This window comes from Ammospiza nelsoni, chromosome 3 (genome assembly GCF_027579445.1).
Source record: "Ammospiza nelsoni isolate bAmmNel1 chromosome 3, bAmmNel1.pri, whole genome shotgun sequence".
Classification (NCBI taxonomy): domain Eukaryota; kingdom Metazoa; phylum Chordata; class Aves; order Passeriformes; family Passerellidae; genus Ammospiza; species Ammospiza nelsoni.
The window spans coordinates 43,493,780-43,518,902 of NC_080635.1; the positions used below are offsets into that span (position 1 = coordinate 43,493,780).

The window sequence follows — 25,123 nt, forward strand, 5'->3', positions numbered from 1 at the left end:
TGTCTGGGATTTCCTCATTTTTATACCAGGCAAACTTTTTTTTTTTTAATTTGATTTGAATTGGCAAGTAGAGCTGGCTTCCCTTCAGCAGCATGTTTTGATGAATACATTATTTACTACTGAAACAGAAAAGATCTCTGGTGAAGCAGTGGTGGGCAGAGAGGGAAAAACAAAGATGAATGCAAGAAGAAGAAGAAAGGCAGAGTTTGCAGCCGAGCTGTGAGACGAAGCAGAGGTTGCAAGGTGTCGCAGACATTTCTCCACAGAAATCCTTTCTTTCAGATTTCTGCGTCTTCGGGAGGCCAGAGGCCCCCGAAGAGAAGGTAAACAATTATTATCAGCTGCTGGGGAATGCAACAGGAACACCTTGATTGGCTCATTTTCTATGTTTATAATTAAGGGCCAATCATCAGTGCAAGCTAGGGGACTGAGTCCCTGGATACAACTTTGTTGTGGCTTCTTTTCTATCTATTCTTAGCTCAGCTAGCTAGCCTAGCTGCTCTGCAAACCTCTCTCTATATTCTATTAGTATAACTATAATGTATTATATCATATATTAATAAATCAAGCCTTCTGATTCAAGAAACAAGATTCACCGTCTCTCTCTCACCAGCCGCGCCCACTCAGGTGCGGTAATAGCAAGGGACAGAGCTACAGGAAATCTGCTCTTTATGGCAGCAGGTGCAGGGAGAGCTCTCATAGCCTGATGCCAATTGGAAGCAAAGGTACCACACAAAGCAGCAGCTATGTGGAGATAATGAGAAGCTGAGAGGCCAAGACAAGCAGTGGAAAACGGGTCAATTTGGAGCTTGCACGAAGGCTCAGGAAGCTGATTGGGAAGGAAAGAGGCAGCAGCTCTGCCTTCAGTACAGAAAGGGTTTGTTAAAATTTGGTGTGATTTCTGATGGAGCATGTAATGCTGTAGCCTCATGGTTTTCACAGGAGCAAAGTTTTTATTGTGGGAAAAATGTTCTTAGTTCATTGTTGAGCCAATGAAACTCTCCAGCCAGCACAAAGCAGGCAGTAGCATGGGGAAAGGGAAGGCAGGCACAACTGAAGAAGTAGTGGAGGGAGCAGGCAGGACAATTTCTTTTGGTGCCTGTGCCTTTATGTGCCATTATCATGAAAAATGGAAATTAAGAAATTACAAAATTCTCCAGATCCCTCCTGACTAATCTAAACTAGAAGACAGCATTATAGTATCAACTGTTAGGTATGCTCTACTGTGTCATTTCTAACACCATCCATCTCAATCTAAACACTTAACTACTGCCCTAAAGTGCATTAGGGCAAACTGGAGCAGGGTAGATTTCTCTACATCTCTGGATGTCTCACTATGTCATTTGAATCAGGCTTAGGGTTATGGTTATAGTTAGGTTAGGGCACAACTGGAACAGCATTAAAACCCATGGATACTATCGTTGTCTACTAGCATTTGCTTCAGAAGGGTATCTGCACCTTTTTCTCCAGTTATGCTTAAAGTCTTCAGTAAAAACTATCTACCTTCCCCCTGCAACTCCTTTCCAATGGTCTGGCAATTTAATGATCATGGTTATCAAAAAGCAGCTCCCTTCTGGACATAGGAACAGAATGTCATGTTCTGTGTACACACTCACACATATTCACGCATACCCCCGCTTCATACCTCATCTGAGGTAATGAATTACAGTCTGCTGAGTATTCTATTGTGGTGGACTTTTTTGTTAAATATACACACTAATGTGATACACATGAGGTAAGGCAAGCTCACCTGAAGCAGAAGGGATGAAGTTTGGAATAAAGTTTAACTTTAAAACTTTTGGAATTAACTTTAAAATCTCCCGGCAGATTCAGAAGAAATGTAAAGAACTCACTAGCAGGGTTTTTTCCTGAGTACATCTCATGCTCTGCTTCTTTTAAATATTTGTTTTGAGACTATGCACCTTTTGGTAGCTTTGTATTGACCAGTGTCTCTTGAAACCCTCCTGTTCACCATATTAGCAGTTGAAATGCGTCTGCTGCTGATTCTGAGTTACTTGAGGTAGCATGAACAAGAGCTGGCTGCAAAGAACTGCAGAAGGACCTTGTGACGTTGAATAACTGGGCAATCAAACCACAGATGAAATTCACTGTGTGAATTGAATCAGCACCTACCAGGAAAAAAATTCCTAGCCTCTCATATAAGATGAAAAGCTCTGAAATTATCACAGCCACTGAGAAGGAAACAATGGCACGAGTTACATATCAGAAAACATCAGCTGAGTGTGTGGCTGCACTCAACCAAATGTTACAGACCATTTGCAAAGGAACACAGAACAGAACAGGAAACATGAAGATGCCACTGCAGGAATCCATAGCAAACCTGAGCACTTAGTTCCTTCATCCCAGAATGCAGTAATAGAAAAAAATTAGAGAAGGGCTGTGTACTAGGTCAGTTTGATTAGTTTAGCACTGCACAGTTTGGAAAATGGACTACATTATGAGTTAACACACGAAATCATCAGAGGCACAGACACATTGGGAAAAATATGCTTTTTCAAGCACAAAAATCCAGGAGCTCACAAAGGCAGGGAGCCATATCCAGGCTCAGAGCTGGTGCCTTGTGCAGCAGGTGAGACCTGGGCAGCCCCTCACCTGTGGATGCTGTGTGGGCCAAAAGCTGAAGCAGGCTCAAGGTGGGGCTGGGCAAGCCCTTGGAGAGCCTGAGAAGCACAGCAGGCTACTGACTCACCAAACCTCACTGAGCTGAGGAGCCCCCTGAGCACACATGGGCAGAGAGGGATGGCACATTCCAAAGGGGAAGTGTTGTGGCTGCTGCCTTGCTCCTGCTCTTGCTGAGAGAGCTGCCCTGGCTTTGAGCTGGGGGCAAAGCTAGATGGGCCCTTTGTCTGCCCCCATAGAGCTGGCCTTTTACAACCAATTTCTTTCTGATTGATGGGAGCCAGCACTGACATCACTTGAATCAGAGGCACTGCAGCAAGGCTGAAGGAAGAAGAAGGATGTGTGGCTATTTTTGGCCTGTGAGGCACAGCTGCTTGCTGTCTTCTCTCTCAAGTCAGGAAGGGCACAGACTGGAGCAGGAGGTCAAAACTCTCTTAGCATGTCCTGTATTTCTTAGTAAATGGACTGAAACCAGAGAAAATCAGTAATATGACAGTTGTTAGATAAACCTGGGCTTTTTTTAGCAACTTTTCTGAATGTTGTGAAAACTTCCTTGTGCACAGGATGATGTATTTAACTCAAAATTGCATTTCCTGCATCTGAGAAGGAAGGAGCATTCTTGAAGACTAGGATGGATGGAGGCCATCTGGAAAACACTGATTTAATGTACATGATTAATATAGGGGATGTGATGATTTATGAGTGAAGAAGCAGATTTAACTTTACTAAAGTTAATAAAAGCTGTAGTCAGTGGGCACTCATAAGCTTATATAAAGCCCGTAATTATGAATTACAATAGAAATAAAACTGTCACTAGAAAAATACTGGGATAGCAAAAATGATGTATGTGTTAACTAGGGAGGAGAAGATACACTGGAAATGGTGGAGGGCTAAAATTACCTAAAAACAGGCAAGGGGATTTTAGCAGAAATTCATGTTGTTCCAATGATATGTAACACGGAACTCGTTCACCACTTCCCATGGGCAGGCAGGCATTCAGTCATCCCCAGGAAAGCAAGGATCCATCGTGCATAAGAGTGAATTTGGAAGAAAAATGTCTTAAATTTGAACGTCCTCTCTTCCTCCTCCTTCCCCCAACCATTACTGTTGGGCATGACATCATGTGGACATATGGTTTGGAATATCCCTTGGGTTGTTTAGGTCAGGCTGTCCCAGCTGTGTCCCTTCCCAACTTCTTGTATACCTCAGCCTGCTCATTGGCAGGGCACTTCAAGAAGCAGTGTCAGCACTGCTAAAGCATCCCTCTTTCTGGTAGGGCTCACAGTCACATGGCTCTGGGACCAAGCAATGCCCCATATGCCAAAACCCGAAAATAAATTGTTTTCCAAGAGTTTATTTAGGATATATATTTGTTATTGTGCTGGGACCTGTGAGGTGGAGGCCATATATCTGTAAGTGTAACATAGGTTGTGTCCTTCACCAGGGGTGAACAACCCAAGGTATGGGGTAGGGGCTGAGCTGATGGAAAGCAACTCTGTGGAGAAGGACCTGAAGGTCTTAGTGGACAGAAAGCTGTCCGTGTGCCATGCCCACATTCATGTGGACAAGAAGACTGATGCAATCCTGGGATGCATTAGGAAGAGCATTGCCAGCAGGTAATGCTCTTAGCATTATCTGCTGGCAGTACCAGCTGGAGGGGTATCCTGCCCCTCTAAGGAGCCCTGGTGAGGCACATCTGGAGTGTTATGTCCAGTTGTGGGCTCCTCAGTACAAGAGAAACATGGAGCTCCTGGAGCAGGTCCAGTGGAGGGATACGGAGATGATTAAAAGACTGGAGCATCTCCACTGTGAGGAGAGGCTGAGGGAGCTGGACCTGTTCAGCCTCAAGAGAGACAACTGAGAGGGAACATTTTCCATGTTTTTAAGTATCTGAAGGAAGGGTGCCAAGAGGACAAGAGGCAATGCGCAGAAACCAATGCACAGAAAATTCCACCTGAATATGAGGAAGAACTTTACTCTCCGAGCACGGGAACAGTTTGTGTGAAGACGTTGTGGAGTCTCCCTCACTGGAGATACTCGAGAACCATCTGGACACAATTCCATGCCATGTGCTCTACGACGACCCTGCTTGAGCAGAGAGCTCGGACCGCTGTGGTCCTTTCCAATCTGACCGATCAAGTTTCCTCTCCCGCCCAGCTTAACGCTGCAGACCTGCGGGAACAGAGCCCGCACAGCCTGGGACCGCTGCGCGGCCCGGAGCCCGGCGGGCCCGGGTTCGCTGGTGCTGGGCCGGCCGCACCACCCTCCGCCGGAGCCGGGGCCGATCCCGCCCGCCGCCCTCTCCCTCCCCGGGGCGGTGGAGCTGCCTGGAGCCCGCCCCCGGCGGGGAGTGGCCGGGCCAGGGCCGCTTTCCGCCGGCTGCGGGCCGGGGCCGGGGTCGGGCGGGATGTGGCGGCCGCAGCCCCGGCCGGGCGGGACCGACAGGCGGCGCCGCGGCGGGGACGCGGCGGGCCCAGGTGAGCGGGGCCGGGGCACCGCGGGTGGAACGGCGGGGAGGAAGGGAGGAGGCGGGGAGTGCCCGGCCGGAGAGCTCCGCAGGAGCCCCTGAACGCGCGGGGGGCTCGGGGCACCCCCGGCGGGGCCGGGGCTGGGGCTGGGGCTGGGGCCGGCAGCGCAGCTCCCCGCTGGAGGGGCCGGGCGGCTCCACTCGGCTGGATACTGCCCTCGGGCTGGGACAGCGGCCGCTCTTGGGAGTCGCTTTCAGTACGGGGAACGTGCAGTTGTGTGTGGGTTTGTTTTTTTTTTTTTCTTTTCAATGAAGAAAAACCCCACACGGATCTTTCCACGGATCTTTCATTTCACATTCCGCAAGTTTTAGGATTCTTTTTTTTTATTATTATTTTTTAAGCCCCTGGTGATATTGACATTTATTTCACAGTTAATGCAGTCTAAGAAAGGGTCTTGTGACTTTGAGATAACGTAGCTATCATTTTTTAACTCAAAAATAAGATGCTTTGATTTCACTTCAGCCTGTGTGGGCACAGTTACAGTGATACAAAGCCATTAATGGTTTATTTAGCATGGTTTGTTTGTTTATTTTTTAAAATAACCGACTGCAAAGAGGGAAGTAATGGTGCTCTTAGAAAAGTCACCTACGTTATGTCTCCTGTCCTGGCTTAAGGAGGAAAATGAAACCTGCCTTCTCAGCGGACACTCTGTGTGTATATGCTTTTATAAATAAATGAATCTTACAAGACCATGACCTCTAATGCGGATGAACTGCTCTCCTTTTCTCTCAGAGCAGTGGCAATCAGCTGGTCTGAGCTAGGGCTGCTCTCCTTATCAACAGTGATACTGGCAAAAGGCTGGAGCCATGGGGAAATTCTGGAAAAAAACACTTCACCTTTCCCAGGACAACTGGGAAAGAAAGGTGTATTTCTCACTTGGTGCTGTCTTTTGGGTTGTTTGGGATACGTGGTTCTCCCAGCTCCATGAGTCCACCAAGACTTTCTGCAAACACTTCAGTCATCCTTGCCAACAGTTTAATAGAAAATGGCTCATTCCTGTTTTGGTAATCCATATTAATCTTTGTGTACACTGCTTGAGTAACTTCTTGCTATGCTTTTGAATTAATTATGCTAGCATTTTAAGAGTTCTGCAGTGAACTGCTTTTATAATAAAGGCACTTTTATAATAAAGGTGCAAAATATGCTGCAGAAGGTATAACAGCAAGTGCTGCTACTAATTAGAAGTAATGAAGGTTTTTAAAGAAATGGGTGAAGTTCCCTGGGATGCATTATCTCTTGTTTCATCCTTTCCTGTTGGTTCATTTACTTGTTAATTTGCTATTGGCCTTACAGTAACTCCTGAAAATGTGACAAGTTCTACTTATTAAAACTTTTCTTAGTGTTTAAATACTAAAGTCCCTTTAATAATGTTGTGTGTTCCTCCATCTTGTTGCTGAAGTTGAAATTGTTTTCGTTCATTCTGGGAAAGCATTGACAGTGGTTTTCCAGTTGAAGCCCTATTCATGGGGCTTCTAGGCCCTTATGAAACTGCAAAGTAGGGGTGTTTAAAATAAATATTTGATTTAAAAGAAAAAAAAGGCTGAGTTAGAGATTTACAGTTGCTTAAAATATTGGGATCATGGGAAATTGAAGGAAATGTACAAGAACAACCAAATGTTTATGTGCAGTGTTTTGTATACTCGAGATTAGGACCATATCCAATATGTCTTTTTTTTTCTTCCCAGTGCTTGACACTATCAGAGTTATCAATTTTCTTTATAGCTCTCTTTGAGATTGGGCACCAAAAATGGCACGTTCTCATACATGACATTGAAGATTACAGTGCAGCAGCACTCTAAGAAGCAGTCAGAGGCAAGTAGTGTATTGCCACTGGCTTCCTCCCTCTTTAAATTTAGGTAAATCATCCTTTGTTCTCTTCATTAAAGTGAAGTCAAAACTTTGGGCCTAAGCTGCTTCTGGTGGAATTGTAGTGGGTTCGTGTAAGAAAAGAGGATTTATTAGCATCAGGATAAATTAATTGTGATGAACGGGAGGACAGAAAGCACTGCAAACAATGTTTTGTACTGACAAAAGCGAAAACCCTAAAGGTTAATTCTGACTTTGTTCCCAAATTAGGCACACTTGGTTAGGCTTTTTGTGCTTGCTGTGGCTGGGGCCTTTGATTAGCTACTGAACCAGCTGACCTTTCAAGTGTGATTTACTCGAGTGTGGGACGCCTCATGGGCGCTCCTCGGGGGTTACGATTTTTTCTTTTCCCATTTTAGCCTTGTGTTTCTTTGAGCAAACCCCTCTTTCTAATTGAGCAGAGACAGGCTGTGACCTTTTCTGGTTTTGGCCATATTGCATATGAATGATTCCTGTGGAAAGGGGTTTTCTTACCATAGTGATTTCCAAGTTCATCCTTAGCATCTTGTGTCTCTTTCCAGAAAGCCGCCCTTTCATGCCACGTCATTTAGATTAGGATTGAGCCCAGGGTGTGTTGTAATACTATTCAATATTCTTGAAGGAAAACTGCTGCAAAACCCTTATGTATTCGGAATGAATGCGCCCTTTGTGAACCAGCAGTCACACGAGGGAAATCTTCGCCCTCTGGCACTGAACAAAGGCTGCTGTTCCTATTTTAAGCATGGTAGTATCCTTTTTTGAAGGTGTTTCCTTAATTCTGTGTAGTGTTAACTATTTAACACACCATGTAACTTCCTTTTTTCTTCTTCTTTACCATATAGGTGTGGATTCCATTAAGAGCTCACCTGAAAAATGCTTTCAGGGAGAAATACCAAGCCTGTAAGCTACTGATGCTGTGGAAGCTAGGATCCACTATGGGTACACTTTGTTTGCTAAACATGAGTTTTCTGTATGGAAATTGACTTAGCTATTGACATGGAGTTACTTCCTTATTTATTGATGCTGAGAATGTGAAGTGGCTTAATGAGTAATTTGAAGTCTGCAGGCAGAGGGGTGAGATCATGTGCTTGCCTGAAGTAGGATTTCTTTGTTCGGTGTGATTCCTTTGGGACTTGCAGAACTTGGATTCTGCCTCCCCTTTGTATGTACTGTGAAATGCTGCTCGCTGTGTTTCAGACCCTCCTTCATCTCACAGCCAAGCTTCCTTCCAGAACACCTCTTATTATCTCTGTGTGATATATTTCTAATTGGTACCCAGCTGTCTAATGAGTATGATCAATGGTGCTTTCTGTTTTTTCTCACCACCTCCTCCCTTCCTCTCTTGCTGCCTTACAAATAGGTCTCTTAGTCGTGTCACGCCCATGTCAGGGTAAATTGTCTTGTTACTCTGCTCTTTTTGCCCTCTGTCACTCTGTTTATTTGTAACACTGACAAGTGTAAAAAACCCCCAACTAAATTAGACTTTACCTTCAATAGTAAATATTTACTACATAAACAGCTGTGTACTCAGAATAAGAGATGGAAAGTGGAAAATATGTTTTCTTAGTACTGCTTATTTAGCTCCTTTAAAGTTGTATGCACTACCTGTGATTATGGATTGAATGAAAGAGCAACCAAGTCAGAACTGCAATTGAACAAAAATTTGTTAAACACACTGTATGTATGCTTAGATTATAAAATCTCCTTGGGAAGGAGCTGTGTGGGAAAAGTGGCTCCTTGAAATTAATTGCAGAATGGATGTGGCACATGTGACCTTTCTCTGTTCTCTGCAATGGCTAAAGAGTTGGTTGTTTGGAGGGGTTTAATGTGCTCTTGTTGAAAGTTTTCCTTTGTGGGGCTGAGAGGTCATTGGGGCAGGAAACCATTACAGAGGAGAATCTCTTAGGAGAGACTTTGAGGCAACCTGTGGAGTGAAAAGTCAAGAGGTTGATAGTGAGTATTGTAAAACTAAGTAAAATGAAAGGGTTAGTATCTGTGAGAGAGGCAGATACCATTAAAGGGAGTTGATACCATTAGATACCATTTTCTGAATTGTTTTACAAGTCTCCAGATCTGTGTAAGGTGAGGCATGTGGCACTGGTGTAGCTTTTCAACACCTTGCTTAATGTTGAATAATAGTACTAATGGAAAATTAGAATCAGATCATAGTGATGCTTTGAATGTGTCTGTAGATAATGAAGTTTGTCATTGGCTTCACTACTTTATTGATTAATAGGGTGAGCGCCACAGTCCCTAGCTCAGTTCATTTGACAGCAACTTGAGTTTAAATCATCAGTCTGATCATGGTGAAAATCGTCAGACTGGTCTGAAAAATATGCTTTAAACAATAAAGGAAACAATTTTTAACATCTTTTTGTTTTGTTTTTGGGAAGCCATCAACTCTCCAGAGAGTGTGGGAAGGGGAAGAATAGTTTTTTTGTGATAATAAACTGCTTTCTTGCTGTTTTAGTGGGATACTTCAAGTAATTTGTTTCTGTTACAGTGGTAAGCATTCTTCCCACTGACACAGCAGCTTGGTCTCATGGGTTATCATTACTGTAGATATTCAGGCACTTGGAGTGGTGCTGGGGAGAGACTACTTGCAAGGCCAAATGCTTACAGCCACAGGCTTTTTCCTTTATGTTATGGCTATATAATTCTTGTGGTTGGTTGTTCCCCTTCCTCCACACAAAAATGTTCTACTTCAGGGAAACACCATGAGGTTCAAAGGAAGGAACATCCCTGAACCTGTTCAGGGTGGTAAATTGAGGTAGCCTCAGCTCCATAAAATACCTGACTTTTTTGCTGCAAGAGCTAGGCTGATCATATAAACCTAATTTATCCCTGTTGTTAGAGAGTATGTCTCTGGGGACAAGAGCTTTCCATTCTTTGTTAGGATTTTGGACAAAGATGGTTACTGAGGCAAGAATGAGGTTGAATTTCATGGTGCTGGTCTAAGTTTCAGGTGCTTCCTGTTGCTAATGGCCCGTGGAGATCATGGTGATGGAAGGAAATGGGCAGCCCAGCTGTTTGCTGGGGCTTGGCTTTTCCCATTTAATGAGTAGTGCATTAACCCATCAGTATTTGCATTAATAGCTCAGGCTGAGCTGTGGCTTTCCTGGCTCTGCTCCTGGAGGGCCATAGGCACACCAGTCTCAGGAGGGTGTGACACACATCTGCTGAGTTTGGTGATATTTTACATTGCTGTAGTAGGATTTCCTTGCTGTTAACATCTTGGTGGTGGGAGCAATGTGGGTAGGGTGCTGATGTCTGTGCTTCCGCAGTGATGGGGGGTCTTAAGGGCATGAAGTGCTCGTGGATGCCTTGGATGGTCCCAGGCTGTGCTGCCACTGCAGCGGGACAGCATTGTTTTAGCAGGGCACCATGCTGAAACTTTGCTCCTGTGCTGCCAGAATCCTTGTTTAGGAGAGCGGGACATTTTAATTTGCTCAGAGCAGTGAAAACCTTGAGGAGACCCTCACTGAAATTGTGTAAGAAGGATCTGATTACTGTTGCCTGGGGTGCAGAACCAGAGCAGCTGATCCTCTGTGTGGTTTTGCTCCCAAAGCAGTTAATAACCAACAGGTATTGTGTTTCCCTTTCCCCTGGAGGGCCTGAACATGGTCATGGTGAGAGAGCTGCTGCAGTGTTCCCACGCTTGTGGCTGCTGGGGACTTGTACAGACTTGGCTGGGAGAGAAGGGCTGCTCAACTGAATGGTTTCCTCTGAGCAGTCTGTCATAACTGGATGTCTCCTTCCTCTGGGAATGAAGATTGGGGAAAATCCGGTTTTGCCAGGGGGTCTCGTGTTGCTGTAAGCTAAGAAAATATCAGCTTCAACTTCTTTTTTTTTTTGTATGCACTCAGCACTAGCAGTAGGATTGAGAATTTTCCTACTATGCTGCCAGCTTTTGCCAATGACAGAATTTTCCATGGGATAATCTGTTCCAGGGCCAAGTTAGGATCTATTTCATGTTAGCCAAGGAGATGCTTTCTGCCCATCTTGAGTATAGCTATGATGTAGACTTTCAGGAGTAGATTTGTTACTGTCTTTTCCTTTGTGAGGTAGGACTGGCAGGTAAAAACCAGCATTGCTGTTTTGGGAAGAGTAATCCATAGGACTTCTGATTGCCCTTTGTGAAACTGACTGGCTTGCCCTGTTGTACTTCAAGGCCTCGTGTTTACCTTCTAGAGTGAGGTTAGTAAGGTTTTCTACCTTTGGGTTAAGTAGGCAGTGTGGATTTATGTCATTCACTTTCTGAGTTAATTTCATATTATTTTTAAATAATTTATCATTGTTATGAGTAGTGAGTGTGGTGTGTAGCAGCTGTTTTGCTGTGTTTCTGGTGAGTTTGGCATGACACTGAATTTCTTGATGTGAGAGTCCAGACTTTTCTCCTGGATCTGGATGTGCATGCACTTCTTGTGTTACTGCTTTGTGTGCTGCCATACCCTAGTGAAACTTTTGTGTGCTTTGCCTAGGCATAGCACAGTTGGAAGTTGGAAGCCTGGGCATTAAGTGTGACCCTTGCAAGTTTAGATTGGCTGTGGTTTTAACGCTGAGAGGCCGGTATGGCTCTTCAGTGCAAGCCATGAGAAGTACATGGGGTTGCTGTCTTTCCTGCAGGTCTCTTTAGAGTAATTGTTCTAGGTGTTAGCTGGCTAAAAGTGATCTCTAATGGCTTGGAAATCATGATACGTCAGGGAAGGTATAGGTTGGATATTAGGAAAAAAAATTTCACTGAAAGAATAATAAAGTACTGGAATGCTGTTCCCAGGGAGGTGGTAGAATCACCATCTCTGAATGTGTTTACAAAAAGACTGGACATGGCACTTGGTGCTATAGTCTAGTTGAGGTGTAAGGGCATAGGTTGGAATCAATGATCTTAGAGGTCTCTTCCAATCTCATTATTCTGTGATATAAAATTCAAGAGGAGTTTTTAAAAGGAGGGTTACAAGGCAGGGGGCAAGTAGGGAATAATACCAGGAGTAATAGTAAAATCAAGCAGACCAGGTGAAGACAATGCAGAGGATATAAGGAATTCTGGGTACACATTTCTGGGTACATACACAGCAGCCTGTGTACATATTTTGAGCGCCAACTTTGCTAAAAAGTGGAAGAAGAAAGAGCCCCCTCAAATTTCTACCAAACCAACAAAGAGAAGATACAGAAATATCTGTGTTTGCTACTTAATTCAGTCATAGATAACATATAGATCTCTGGCACAGTTTTGGCTGCCTGATAGGTCTGTGTGGCAGAGTGTTCAGGCGTGACTTTTTACATGCTCATGTCATAATCAGACTTCATGGACTGAATAGGGTAGAGGAAGTATTCCCTGGGCAGAAGTGGTCTTTCCCCTCCCTTTGCTGGGAAATTTGTGAGACAGGCAGGTTTTGCTGCAGCTGTTTAGATATGATGTTAGTTTTTTTGTGTGTAATGCCCTTGGCACCATTTAAGGGATTATGTTTTTGAAAGGCAAGTGTCTTCAGAGAGTTGTAGGCTCACAGATGGCTCCATCTTGTCTTCCAGTTGGCAAGCAGCCTAGGAATAATATCAAAATAATTTTTAATACAGCAAAGAGAAAGGCTTGCCAATGTTTGTACAGCCAATAAAAAGCCTCAGTAATAAAGATTTTGTGAAATAACTGCAGTAGATCAAAGTGACATTTAAGTGATGCTCATGAGCATCATTTAATCGCCAGCTAACTGCTAAAGGCCTGCTGCTGAGGAACAATTGGAGTTCCTGTGCTGTTCTGCTTTATTGTATCTGTCTTGCTTAAGGCCCTGACCATCACCAAAGCTTGTAATTTCTCTCTCTCTGTGTGAGTGATGGATGCTTAAATGCTGTTTGAGAACTTATTTATTTCTAGTATTGAACTTTATTCTAAATTTTATTTATAGAAAGTGAGCTGTTTTCAGCTTCCAGAATGGGATGAAACTATTGTTTGCTAACTTCTAGTGACTCCTTTGTGGATTTATAAATCAGAGAAGTTGCTTTCTTTCAAGGTTGGATGCATCTCCACAGAAGAAACTCTTGAACTTCTGTTGTGGGTATAGTTAACTAGTGAAATACTGCAAATCCTGAGACATGTATTTAAATCTTAGAAGTATGTTAGGATAGTTTGGGTTCAAGGGAACCTCAGATGGCGTCTGATCCAATTCCCTGCTGAAAGCAGGACTGACTCTGGGGTTGTCAGGTTGCTCAGAGCTTTTATCTTGTTAGGCCTTGAAAACCTCCAAGGATATTACAGCCTTTCTGTTTCACTTCTTGGCTGCCCTCAGGGTGAAAAAGTTTTTCTTTGTATCCAGTTTCCTATTTTTAGTTATGCCCATCTCTTTCTTGTCCTGCCTCTCTGCACTGCTGCATATGGATTACTGTCATCCTCGCTATTGTTATGTGCCCTCTTCAGAGCATTGCTACTAGTTGAGGGTAATTAGAGTAGTTTCTAACATTTTAGAAGTCTTGGAGTAGCACACTTGCATTCTTTGATTTGCTTCCCTTCCTACAGCGTAAAATAGCACTGTACTTACTGAGATTTACTGTTGCTGCAAATGTGTCTTTATACCCAAAGAGGGCATTCTAACCTTAAAGATGTTCTTAGTTCTGCCTTGCTGGCTTTCTCTGGTACAGTCCTTGCTTATGACTCAGACTTTAAGGTAATTTAAGACATTTCATATGTTTTTGTTCAGTGGAGCACTATGACAGTTTTATTGCTCAGAAATGAAAATCTCAGTCTTCTCAATATCTCTCATGGTTTTGTTGTCACCTCTTTGTTTTTTAAGGCTAGTCATGCAAGGTGTTCCTGCTCACAGAGGGCTGGAGAGAGAGGATGCTTTCTAGGTTGAGCAACTATGGCAAGTACGTTCAAAATACTGTGAAAATACTGTTTTCCTTTCTGCCTAGTCAAGAAAAGATTTAAAAGGTTTCCAACATAAAAAGGTAGCACTGTTTCACTCAGTAGTTAAGGAGCCTGTCAATTAACTATCTATGTCTATAGACTCTCTTAGTGGATTTACTTGATACAGATATTTTATAAATCTATTTTCCAGTCTCAGATCTCAGACTTGCTTAGATTTGGGGTACAAAAATGTAGGTGCAAGTTTTCATAGTCAGAGTCCTCTAAATATGATGTTTGTATTTACTTCATGTTCCTGGTGAAAAATGTAAGTTAAACCTGAGGTTTCCAATAAAAATTCACCAGACCGAATAGCATTATTGCAGGATCTGCCTCAAGGAGACCTGCAACTCTAAGGTTTGATAGCTTAGATTATATAAAGATAAAATTCTATCTGAGTGCTGCTTTTAAATGTCCAACCTTTTCCATGAAGACAGGAGTTTTAAAGGTACAAAGCTTTAGGTGTATTCTGATAGTGAAAATACTCAGCTGTCTTTCAGGAGTCCTGTGTTAGTCCTTTGTTCTGTCTTGACCATGCTTTGTGGCTGGCATAAAGTTATGTAGTTTCTCACATAGTCTGCTTCAACCACAAAGCAAATGCATCAGATAACTGCTGTACCTCAGAACTCATGAGATCAAATGTCTCTGCAATTGCTTTGCTTTCCTGGAAAGGAAGCTACAGCAGTTCTGCCTGCTGCTTCTTAATAATAATACTTGTCAGGAGTATTGTGTGTAAACCTGAAAGAAGCAGAAGAAGTTCCTAATCACACAGGGACCTATCCCAAATACCTGAAAGGGATATGCAAATATGAACTACCTCACACAGGACCCTGCTGATCCTGGATTTTGAATTCAGGTTTTCTAAAGCAAATAATACTGCTTTAGAATTGGAAGTAATGAGTTAACAATCTGTATTTATTCTGGAAAACTATCTGAATGACACTCAAAGTTTTCCTCTGCCAAGCTTTTTGTTGCTGAAGCGGATCTGTTCAGGTGTGTGTGTGTTTGATGCCATATGGTACATTCTGCACCTTCTTTATCCACTTAAAATGCTAAGATGGATCTGGAATATGTTGACCTGCAAAACTGTTCACTGGCTTACTCTTTTAATACAGAGAATATTTTTGAGAGGTATGATTTTTGTGTTTACTTTTTTTTTGGTTTTAAACTTGAAGTATTTTGCTGAAGACTGTTTCAGTGCAGTATCCTGCAAAGTCCCTGGACCCATGAAACAGGCTGTGTCATATAGGGGGACAATTTGTTCGAGGATTAATGCTGTGCTTTCATTTACTTTGATATTAAAAGCAGATGGGTAAGGTTCAGTGAAAGGTGGCAGATACTGTGTGTTTGTACTCGGGTAGTAGTACTTATGTGAATCACAAACTGCATGTGACAGAAATATGTTAAACTTCTGGCACAAGTCTGTGCTTTTGTTAAGCAGCATAGACATGTGTTAGTAAGAGCAGCCTGTATTATTAGCTAATGTATGTTAGCCCAGGGAGAATGTCAGAGTAAATTGTGACAGGTAATTGTCTTGCTTTCCTAGACGTGAATAGCAGTGATTTACAGTCAGGGGAAAGAAGCTCTCACAAGAGTGTTTTCCTTGAGATGATCTCTGAGGGGATGAATGGAGTCAGTATGCCTTTAGAGTGAGGTTTGGTTTAGATTGTCATACAGACTCTGTGTGCTGTGAAAGATGTAAAAGAAAGCCTCAGCCAAAAAGCTGAGCAACTGGAGGGGAGCAATGAAATCATTGAACACTGCTGGAGTGGGGCTGGGCTTCTTTTAAATGCACCTGGGGAAGCCCAGAAAATTCTGAGCCCTGCTGATGGGCAGTATAAAGCAGGAAGGCTCTCCACCTGGGAAGGGATGGGGTGGGCTGGGGAGGTGGAGGGCCTGGAAGCTCATATGAGGAGGATTTCTGGGGGTAAGTTGGGACATGCTTGTTTGCTCTTGAGAGAGAAATGCTCCAGCAGGGAAGCTGGAGGGAGGCTTGCACATTGGGGTCATCACCAAAAGGAGAGATTGGAAAGGAACAGAGAGGCAGAATTGTGGAAATTAGTATTGGGAAAGAGAGTATCTCTCTTTGGCTTGGAACACTGTTCGGGAGCTTTGTGGATGGTTATTGTTCTACACTGTGAAGTGTGAACCTGTCCAGAGTTTTTGTCAAAGCTCCAGAGCAACAATTGGAAAGATTCTGGGTCAACTCTCTTTTTCACTTGAGGAGAAATGAGCCCTTGGTTTGGAAGGAGCCATGATTGAAATGCAGTGACAGTGGAGGCAAGGTTTGATGGGAACGGTGGAAAGCATGTGCAGTGTTGGTATTAGCAGAGTTGGGATGGAGACAAAAATGAGTGAATGACAATCAAAGTAGATTCATTAGTGTTGGTGATGTCCTCCCTCAGTCTAGGGTGTGACTGGCTGCTGCTTGACTGTATTCCTTGATCCTTGTCTGCTTCTGGTGGCCACGGCTTTTGGAGGTGTGTGAGCCGGCTTTGCTCCCATGTAGTCTTTGATGTGCAGTCCTGGTGTGAGCTGCATGGGTTACTCTCAGCTCCTGCCTGAAGCTGAGCAGGCACTTGCTTGGATATCCATGTTCCTGCCATACCTGATGTGGGAAGTTTGGCCTCTAATGCCAGGGCTCCTAAATGGAGAAGTATGGAGAACTAGCTGTCTAGTGCTGGTGGGTGCCTCCTTTGAGTGCTCTCCAGCTGCGTAGCGAGGCCTTCTTAACCTCTGTATTGATAGCTGTTGTCCCTCTGTGCTGCCACATCTGCTAAATTCTGTAGTTCAGTGCAAATACCTTCTAGAGAGAAACTATTCTTTCCTGGAATGTTAATAAAAAAAAAAAAAAGATATCTGACTTGCTCTAGGCAGAGTGACTTCTGACCCACTCTATTTAGAAGGAGCTCTGATTGTTAGTAGTGCTCTTGCCTGTGGTTAGTATTCAGCTGCTGTTTCAGCAATCCCTGCTGCAGTATTTCTTCCATAGCCTGTTCATAGGTAATCTCAGAATTTCATCTGAACAACCTACTTTTCTCCTCTGTGCTAGAGGAAAAGGATATAGCTGACGTCTTCACTTTTGTGTTCTGGGGCCCAGTAAAATAAACTTCCAGCTTCTGTTTTGTCTGTGTAGAGCCTTGGGTAAGGGTTGTAAAGGTCAAGCCGTATTCTCAGTGAAGATCTCAAAAGGGATATCATGTGTGTCTTTCCCACTTGCCAGTGAAGGTCTCCAGGGGAGCTGCACTCTGCTTGCTAGAGCACAGTTTCACCCCTCCCAGGCTGTAACATCTGCAGGCTGATGATGCTGAGCAATCTGCTGGCATTTGGTGAGGACTTGCACTGACTGAAGCTGCTTGTGCAGGCATTGAGGACAGGAGGGCGGTGCTGCAGGCTGTGCCTCGTGGGGCCACTGGAGGATCTTCATCTCGCCACTCGCAGCAGCAGGTTATTGTCACCTGCCAAAGGTACAGCTCTCACAACTGCTGCAAAGAGCAAAGAATACCTGACTGCAGAAATTCTGTTAGAGCTTAAAGAGCTGCAGGGCTTCATGTAAAGCCCAGAGGTTTTGTTTTCAGGGGAGCAGGGGGAGGGAGCAGCACTACTTTGCTTTTCTCCTAGCTACGAGTCGACCTCGTGTCCTGTGCATTGCTGTAACTGCAGTTGTGTTCGTGCCTGGCTTTTGCACTGTCTTGTATTTAATCTGCATCCTGAGGTGCTGTTCTTTCTGTGGGAGTTTGGTACTCAGCTTTCCTGATGTCCGGAGCTCCATTCCGTCTCTGTTCTTGCCTAGACGGCATGGACATTGCATCTGACAGCCTGTCTGGGGCTACAAGGTGAACTTCCTTCAGCAGGCAGAGGAGGAGCATTTGTCCTGGGACTTTGATATAACATTATAGAGCTAAAAGCCTTCTGACTCCTCACCCTTGGCAATATAGGAGCTGCCACGTTGTTTTATTTTCATTATATGTGATCACTACTGAGCTGTTAAGAGAAAATTACTTTCTATTTCAGTAAACTCAATTCTGGTTTCAGACTGACTGTGCATCAGATGCTTAATTTGGAACCCACTCTCTTGGTGAAATTAAAAATTCAAATCTCCAAGCTGGAGCATTCAAACTGTGCTTGAATTAGAAATTGACTGCTGTCAATGTGCTCTCACACTTCATTTTTTTTTTAAATTCCTTCATCCCCTCCCCCCTGATGAGTTTTATATTAGAGTCTTGCTGTAGATGATCTGACTGAGCAGAAGTAGTGGGAATCCACACTGTCACTCTGTAGACAGAGTGATGAAGGAGAAGTGTGGTGTGTTAAGTAGACCATTTTTGAAAAGGACTGCTGTGTGCTGATTTCATAGTTTCACAAGTGTTTGGTGGAATGATTTTATGGGATATGACTGCAAACTCATTAAATGTTGTTTGCAAATTAATTTATGACCTAAGAAAACTACACAGTTACTATGCAACTCCTTGCTCCCCTATTTCTGTGTAATATTTAAAGCTGTTGTCAGATCTTGACTAAAAGAATCAGAGTGTTCTCTCCACTTAAAACATTTGCATGGACTGCCTCTACAGACTTTTGTATTGAAAGTGAGAACAAAAGAGTTATTCCCCGGGAAGAACAACAAAACTTACACCCACTCCCCACCTCCTGACATAAGTTGTGAATATGCTCTGTAGGCTTGCAACTTGTGTGTCCATCTGCCTCTTTGGAAAGTGGGTAAATTATTCTCAATAACTTAACTGTAAGTTTGCCCACAGGTTTGATAAAAATTGGGCTGGATATTTTTGGAGAAGTGTCTTCTGTTATTCACTATGCTGAAGGCACCCAGTGCTGGTACTGGCTTGTTTTCCAGACCTGCTTGTGTTCATCCTTGTGATGTTTTGTTGTTGGTCAGATGGGCTGATGGGATGTATCCCTGAGCTGGGTGTAGGGTTAGTGATGATGACTGGGGAGCCTGGGAGCTGTTCTGTCAGGCAGCTGGTGGTGTGAGTTTGGCAGCTCTAGCTGGCCAAGGCAGGTATCAGTGCGTTGTTGGGTGAAATACATCCATGAATTGTGTAAGGAGTTTTGGAGAATGGTTGGGTTGAGGCTGATCAACCAGAGATGAATTTGGAAAGTGAGTTCTAGTAACAAATGTGTAGTAAGGGAAAGGGTGATTTCTCTTATTCCCCTGACTGAATAGGTGATTGTTACTGACATGGGAAATGTTTGTTATTTACCAACTTACTTTTTGGTAGACTTTTTTTTTGTCTTTCTTAGCATTAAGGCTAGACCAGGTTTAAACTGTTTTTTTATTTCTTGAGGTGTGAAAAATTTAATATCAGCTGATGTGATTCTAATTCTAGAGAGAGGTGCTGTAATTTCATCAAATGGCTTAAAATGAGTTGTTGCATTAAGGAGGTAAGTGGCTTGATTGTGACAACTCAATGACATGCATTATGGGAGTGTGTCAATAAAAACACAATTATTTAAACCTTGGCTAAAGAAGAGCATTCTGACTTTTACAGTGCTCTACTCTTTGAAGTGCTTTTTAGTGGAGAATGGAAACTGATGTGCATTTAATGACCTCAGAGGATATGTTATTTGCCACGTTTTGGAAATCTAACAGTTGAGTAACTGAACCCAGTCTGTGACCCTAGAAATCACAGGAAGCTTTGGTGAGGAAATAATTATTATTATATCCAATACAATGTAACTCAGCAATGCTTCCCTCTGTAGTTACACTTTATAAAACTTTAGGTAAACCACAGTTACAATTAACACTCAGTAGGTGAGATGAGAAAGCCAAGTGAGACCTTTTCATTTTAGGAATTACAAAAATCTTTATTTGAAAGTGACTTTCTTTGAAAGCTTATTTGTGCAAAGAGGTGATACTTGTTTGTTTCAACATAGGCTGTGTTGCGATCAGTGCTATCTTAGTTTGCATATTTAGTGGTGTCTTTGAAATTCAGTAAATGAGTCAAACTGTAACTCATCAGGAACTTGCAACATTTTACATATTTCTGTGACATAGGAGCTGAACTGTAATGGTTATTGTCATGTCAGATTAATCTCCAAAAATGGTTCATTTTTGCTTCTGATAGGTTAAACATTTATGTGTATATGTTGTTTGTAAATAATAAATATTTGGAACTCAATTACTTTGTTTGTGTATAGTTTGATGCAGGTGTTATGGGCTTCTTTAAGAGAAGAAGCACTACAGAAATTGCTTGGAGCAGTACTTTGATAGTTGCCTTTGAATATGACCAAATACCTTTTCTTCCACATCACAGTTACCACCCACAAGTGCTCTGAAGATGAATTTGTTTTCTAATAAAAATGAACTGTGTATAATATAGGTGTATTCAGATAGCTGAGCTACCTTTAAAACTGCATCTATAACTTCCCACTTTCAGGGAGAGCTTAAATGATCTTGCAAGCATTCTGCATCACGTGCTTAAAGCAGCAGTGAGGAGGTGATCATGTCAGAGTTTCTCTACTGATCTATAAAATTCTATTGGAATAACAAAAACGTAAGGTATTTGCGCCTTTTCATCCACAGATGCTATTAGAACATTTGGTCATTTGTGGCTGAGAACAAAGACTGATGATCTAAAATAAATTAGATGACTGTTCTGCTCTCCTTTGGTGTCAGGTTGGGTGCAAGAGAATGTGCTCTTTCCATTGGTGGGAAATGCTCTTAGGCTTCACCTCTCCCTCTGTCATCTCACTTGGTGTGACTAAGATGTGAACAATGTTGCTTTACAGCAATAGGCTATTTTCTTTTTCCCTCTGCCTTAGATCTGAACTACTGTTGTACATGAAATGTTGATCATCAGGAAAGATTGCTATGGTGAAAGAGCTGTAAAGAATATTTCTGAGCTTTCATAATTGAATTAGAAGTGATTTGCACATATCTGCCGTTAAATATTTGTTATGTAATCTAAGATTGTAAAATATATATTTTTAAAAATTTATTTTTAATTTTTAATATTGAAAGGCTCCTCCATTTGTGGCTTTTCTCTCTTTCTAAATGTGTGTCTCACACAATGCATAACACATTGTCGAGTAAGGTTTTAAAATTGCCTTTGGTTGTTTTCATTCTGACAGTTTTGTAGTTAATTGCGAAGAGTTGTTTGATGCTCTTCAAACTGAGGTAAGATGAGAAGAATTTAAGGCCTGTCTGTATTTTTTAATAAGCCAGCTGATCAGTGTAATTTCTCTGACATGCAGACAAGGCAAGCTATGGTTGGAAGGCTATGCAGAAAAAGTTTATAGAACTGTATTTCAGATATGTAATAGTAAACAACTGAAATGATTGTAATCTTGAGAGCAGGGACATGGCACAAGGTAAACAGTGCCCCAACAGTACACCCAAGGCACTAGAACCTTCCTGGCTGGGCTTTGTGATGGCTGAAGGCGCTGTGGGTGCTCTCTACCTGGATCTGGAGATCAGGCTTCCCCTTATGCTTTGGGGAAGGTGTGAGTGTCCATGTTCATGTCAGTCCCAGCTCTGTCTGCTCTGCTTTGCACTTAGGGGTGAAGGACCTGCAGCTCTCTCCCCGTAGCATCCTCTGGATGGCTCTTGGCTCGGCCTAGCTCTAATCCTGATTAGAACTTGGGCAGTGTAACTCTGCTCTGGTATCCAGGTGAGTGGTTTGTGCTGCTGGATGGACTCACCAGGAGATAGACCTGGAGTCCATGAAGGAACAGAATGCCAAACCTGTCTGGGCTACCTGTGAACCTTGTGAGGAGCACAGAGATGCCTGGGCTGTGTGTGATCTCATTCAGTACATTGGAATTGTACCCCTTTTGGCTGCAATAAGTTTTAGAATTGCATCCAGTTCGCTTGGGGTGAATATCTAATGCTTTGGCCAATTTAAATCTTATTTACATTAGCTTAGTTTAAATTTGGTGTTTAAAGAGCTGTAATTGTCTGTCTACTTTAGAAATTCATAGTGACTTAGTGAGATCAATTTTAAACTGATTTTAATTAAACCAGAGAACCTTTTGTGTTTTTACAGATGAGGCCTATGACAGGCCTTTTTAAATGGCCATGGAATATATGCAGCCTTAGAATGACTCTTATGCATGACTAATTTCTTCTGCTGAAGTCAAATTTAGGCTATTGTTTTGTATATAAACCAAAAGAATTAAATTTTAAAGAACATTCTGTTCAGTTTTTCTTCCCTTGCTCCGAGAGTGATTCCTGTTTGTTAAGATTTCTATTAAATTACTCCCAGAACAGCATTTCACTGTCTTTTTATAGTAGACAGGCTGATGGACTCCATGACCTTTTTTACTTCTGATTTCTGTGATGCGTTTTTTCCTCAGACAAGAGAGAATATAAGAGACTGCTGGGATATTCTAATTTATGGTGATGGGAAGCAGAATACAGAGGCTTAACTGCAGTTCCATGGTGAGATGTGCCACTATTCTAGTATATGGAAAATGTATAAATCACTTTTGTTGGAGGTTATTTGGAGAGAATGTAATGAATGTTGGGAAAATTCTCCTGGGAAGTTTCAGTTCTAATGCTTAAATTCTTGTATAGGATGTTGTCATAGTGAGGTGTGTATGGGGCCTGTGTTTGGAGCTGCTGAGGAGTTGCATATCCATCAATGTAAAAGCTGACAAAGGATTGTGATTAGGATGGAATGGTAAATGTAAAAAAAAAATAATCAGAAACTTGTGTTTTTGTAAGGGCTCTGTGTGGGTGACATGAATATTTCTAACACCCAATTGATTCTGTTTCTGTGAGTAGAGGGCAGCTAATGGGGGCATAATTCAGGTAGGCATCAGATCCCCTTGAAGAGTGATTCTGGCAAATAGGTGCAGTCAATAGCTTTTTGTGTTACAAAATGGGTGGTAGTGCAGAGCTTGTATTCCCATTGATTCCCTTTGTGCAGGACAGAAAAATTAAATGCTTTTTAACTAGCAGTAAATCCATGAGAGAATGAAAGTAGTCATCATGTAATCTTTTACCAATAATGCCTATATAAAAATATACAGAAAACACAGACATTACGTTCTGATCTCCCACTTTTAGTGTTTACCGTGATATTTTTATCTTGTTTGGATGGGGTTTTTTGTTTGTTTTCCTATCTCTGCAAACTGCAAATTTATCTTTTCATCTGTGTAAGTAAGGTATGTGTAAGGAAATCAAGTTACTGAGCATCATTAAGAGCACGATTCTTAATGATATTAATACTTTAGTAATGCTACAAACTAATAGATTTCTAGGATTGGTGGTTCTTCATGCAAAGCTTTTCCTATAACTTTACATTTTGGACAGTAGGTAGTATCATAAATCTAAATGACAACTTGTACATTGTCTCATTACATGGACATCTGCAACCATTGGGTGTAACAGTCGTATCTATTATGGCAGCAGAGCCATTTGCCACTCGTAGTGTTAAAACATGGGTATGAACACAAGAAACTGAACAAAATCTCTTTGTCATCATGGTTCTCACATTTCGGGTGCAGATTCAGTCCTATCTTAGATGTCCTTGTAAGCCTGAAATCAGTTTGGATCAGAGAAACTTAAACCAAGTTTCTGCTTCAGGGTGCTGTTAAGCACGTTGAGAATGGAAAAGCAGAGTGATACTGTGAACAGGGAAGATGATGTGATAGATTGTACCCAGGTTTGTGTCCTAATGGAGGAGCTTGTTAGGGAGCTCACTTAAAAAACAGGTGCCAACTCTTTAGAAGGTGAATGAATGCACACAGTGTTCTCTATCTACAGTATGGTCAGTGTCTGTGCTTTGTTGAAATGGAAAACGATACGCTGCTTGAAATTTCAGAAACGACTATTTTCAGATGCCAGAGTATGTTAAGCCTGGAAAACTGCAGAAACACTGACTGACTTTTTCTCCCCTCCCAGGTGATGCCCAGCAGTTAATGCCGGCGGGCTCTCTCCGTAGAAAGAATCTGGCCAAAAGGCCTGGGTACATGAGGCCGGAGGCTCAGCGGCAGATCGAGTTCCAGTCCCCGGGTGCCTGCGCAGCCTCCAGCCCAGCAGAGCTCCAGCACGCCAGGCAGCACTGTGGAGGCTCTGAGGGATCTGCTCTGCTCAGACAGTGCCAAAATGACCTGGAATTCCTGCACTGTAGTGCTGTAGCTCCTGCTAATGGGGTGACAACCTTGGCTACTACTGGAAACACTCCAGGATGCTGTGAAAATCTTTCTTGCTGCAATAGTCCATGGTCAGATAGCACAGGGCTAGGGGACTGCCCTGCTGCCACAACAGGCAAAGGAAATGTTTCTGCTGTGTGCTGTACGTGGCAGAAAAGCTGCAGCACCAAAGTGAGCGAGCCCCCAAACATGTATGCTTTGGATCAGACAGAAATGAATAACAACTGTGAATATCAAAACAGAGATGGTATTTCTCATTCTGCTGGTGCCCAGGATAGCTTTAGATCAAGTTTCAGTTTCATACAGCTCTCCCTGAACTCAGCCTCTGGAGTAAATGATGTGGAAGGCAAATCTATTGAGGAAACTGAGATTGTTTTGCATCCCAAAACCACAGGCAATCTGCAGAAGCTAGAAGAGATGACACAAGCTCATGGGCACTTGGGAGATTTGTGTTGCTCCTCCAGTTCTGGTGAAGATTTGCAGCCTGAACGTGAGAGCCCAGTAAATGATAAATTACAGGACTGTGAGACTGTCTCTCTCTTGGATATAGACACAACATTTTCATATTCTACAGATTCCTCGGATGCAGCATCTGCTGGCTCTTCTGTCACCTCAGGCTATGAAAGTAGCTTTACTGTCAGTGACCATAACTGGGATACTTTGATGAAAAAATATGAACCAGTGCTACAGGATTGCTTGCTTGGCAACCGCAGTACGTTAAAGGTCAGTAATCTCACTTTGTTTTTGATACCTTGTCCTCAAAACATTTTATCTGTAGTGCCAAAATCAAAGTTTATTTAGGAGTTCAGATACTACTGGCTTTTGTGGCCTTTGTTCAGAGTTTTGCAGTAGACCTCTGCATGATAAAAATGAGATAACAGGATTTGTTTGGTTCTTTAAAAACAGGTGATATTTTTGCAGTACCCTATTCTATGTTCTACTGGAACTTTAATCCTCTCATTTCTAACATCACACATCAGTTTCTGACTTCAGTAAGTACCATTTCTTTTCACAGGTGGCTGTTTTGTCTGCAGTTTGGGTTATACGTAGTATAAAATTAGGAGGTGGTAAGAACTCTTTCTTGAAGTTTTATGAT

The 25,123-nt window shown here is 42.6% G+C and overlaps 1 protein-coding gene across 1 annotated transcript in view; it reads left to right on the forward strand.

Annotated features, from left to right (window-relative positions):
• Positions 1-5,020: 5,020 nt before the first annotated feature.
• The window catches only part of DISC1 (DISC1 scaffold protein), a 187,232-nt gene continuing 167,129 nt past the window's right edge, over positions 5,021-25,123 (forward strand). The window contains exons 1-2 of the mRNA XM_059469194.1: positions 5,021-5,117; positions 23,777-24,750. Of these exons, the coding sequence (XP_059325177.1) occupies positions 5,048-5,117; positions 23,777-24,750 (1,044 nt within the window). The 5' untranslated portion in view covers positions 5,021-5,047. The remainder of the gene's footprint in view (positions 5,118-23,776; positions 24,751-25,123) is intronic.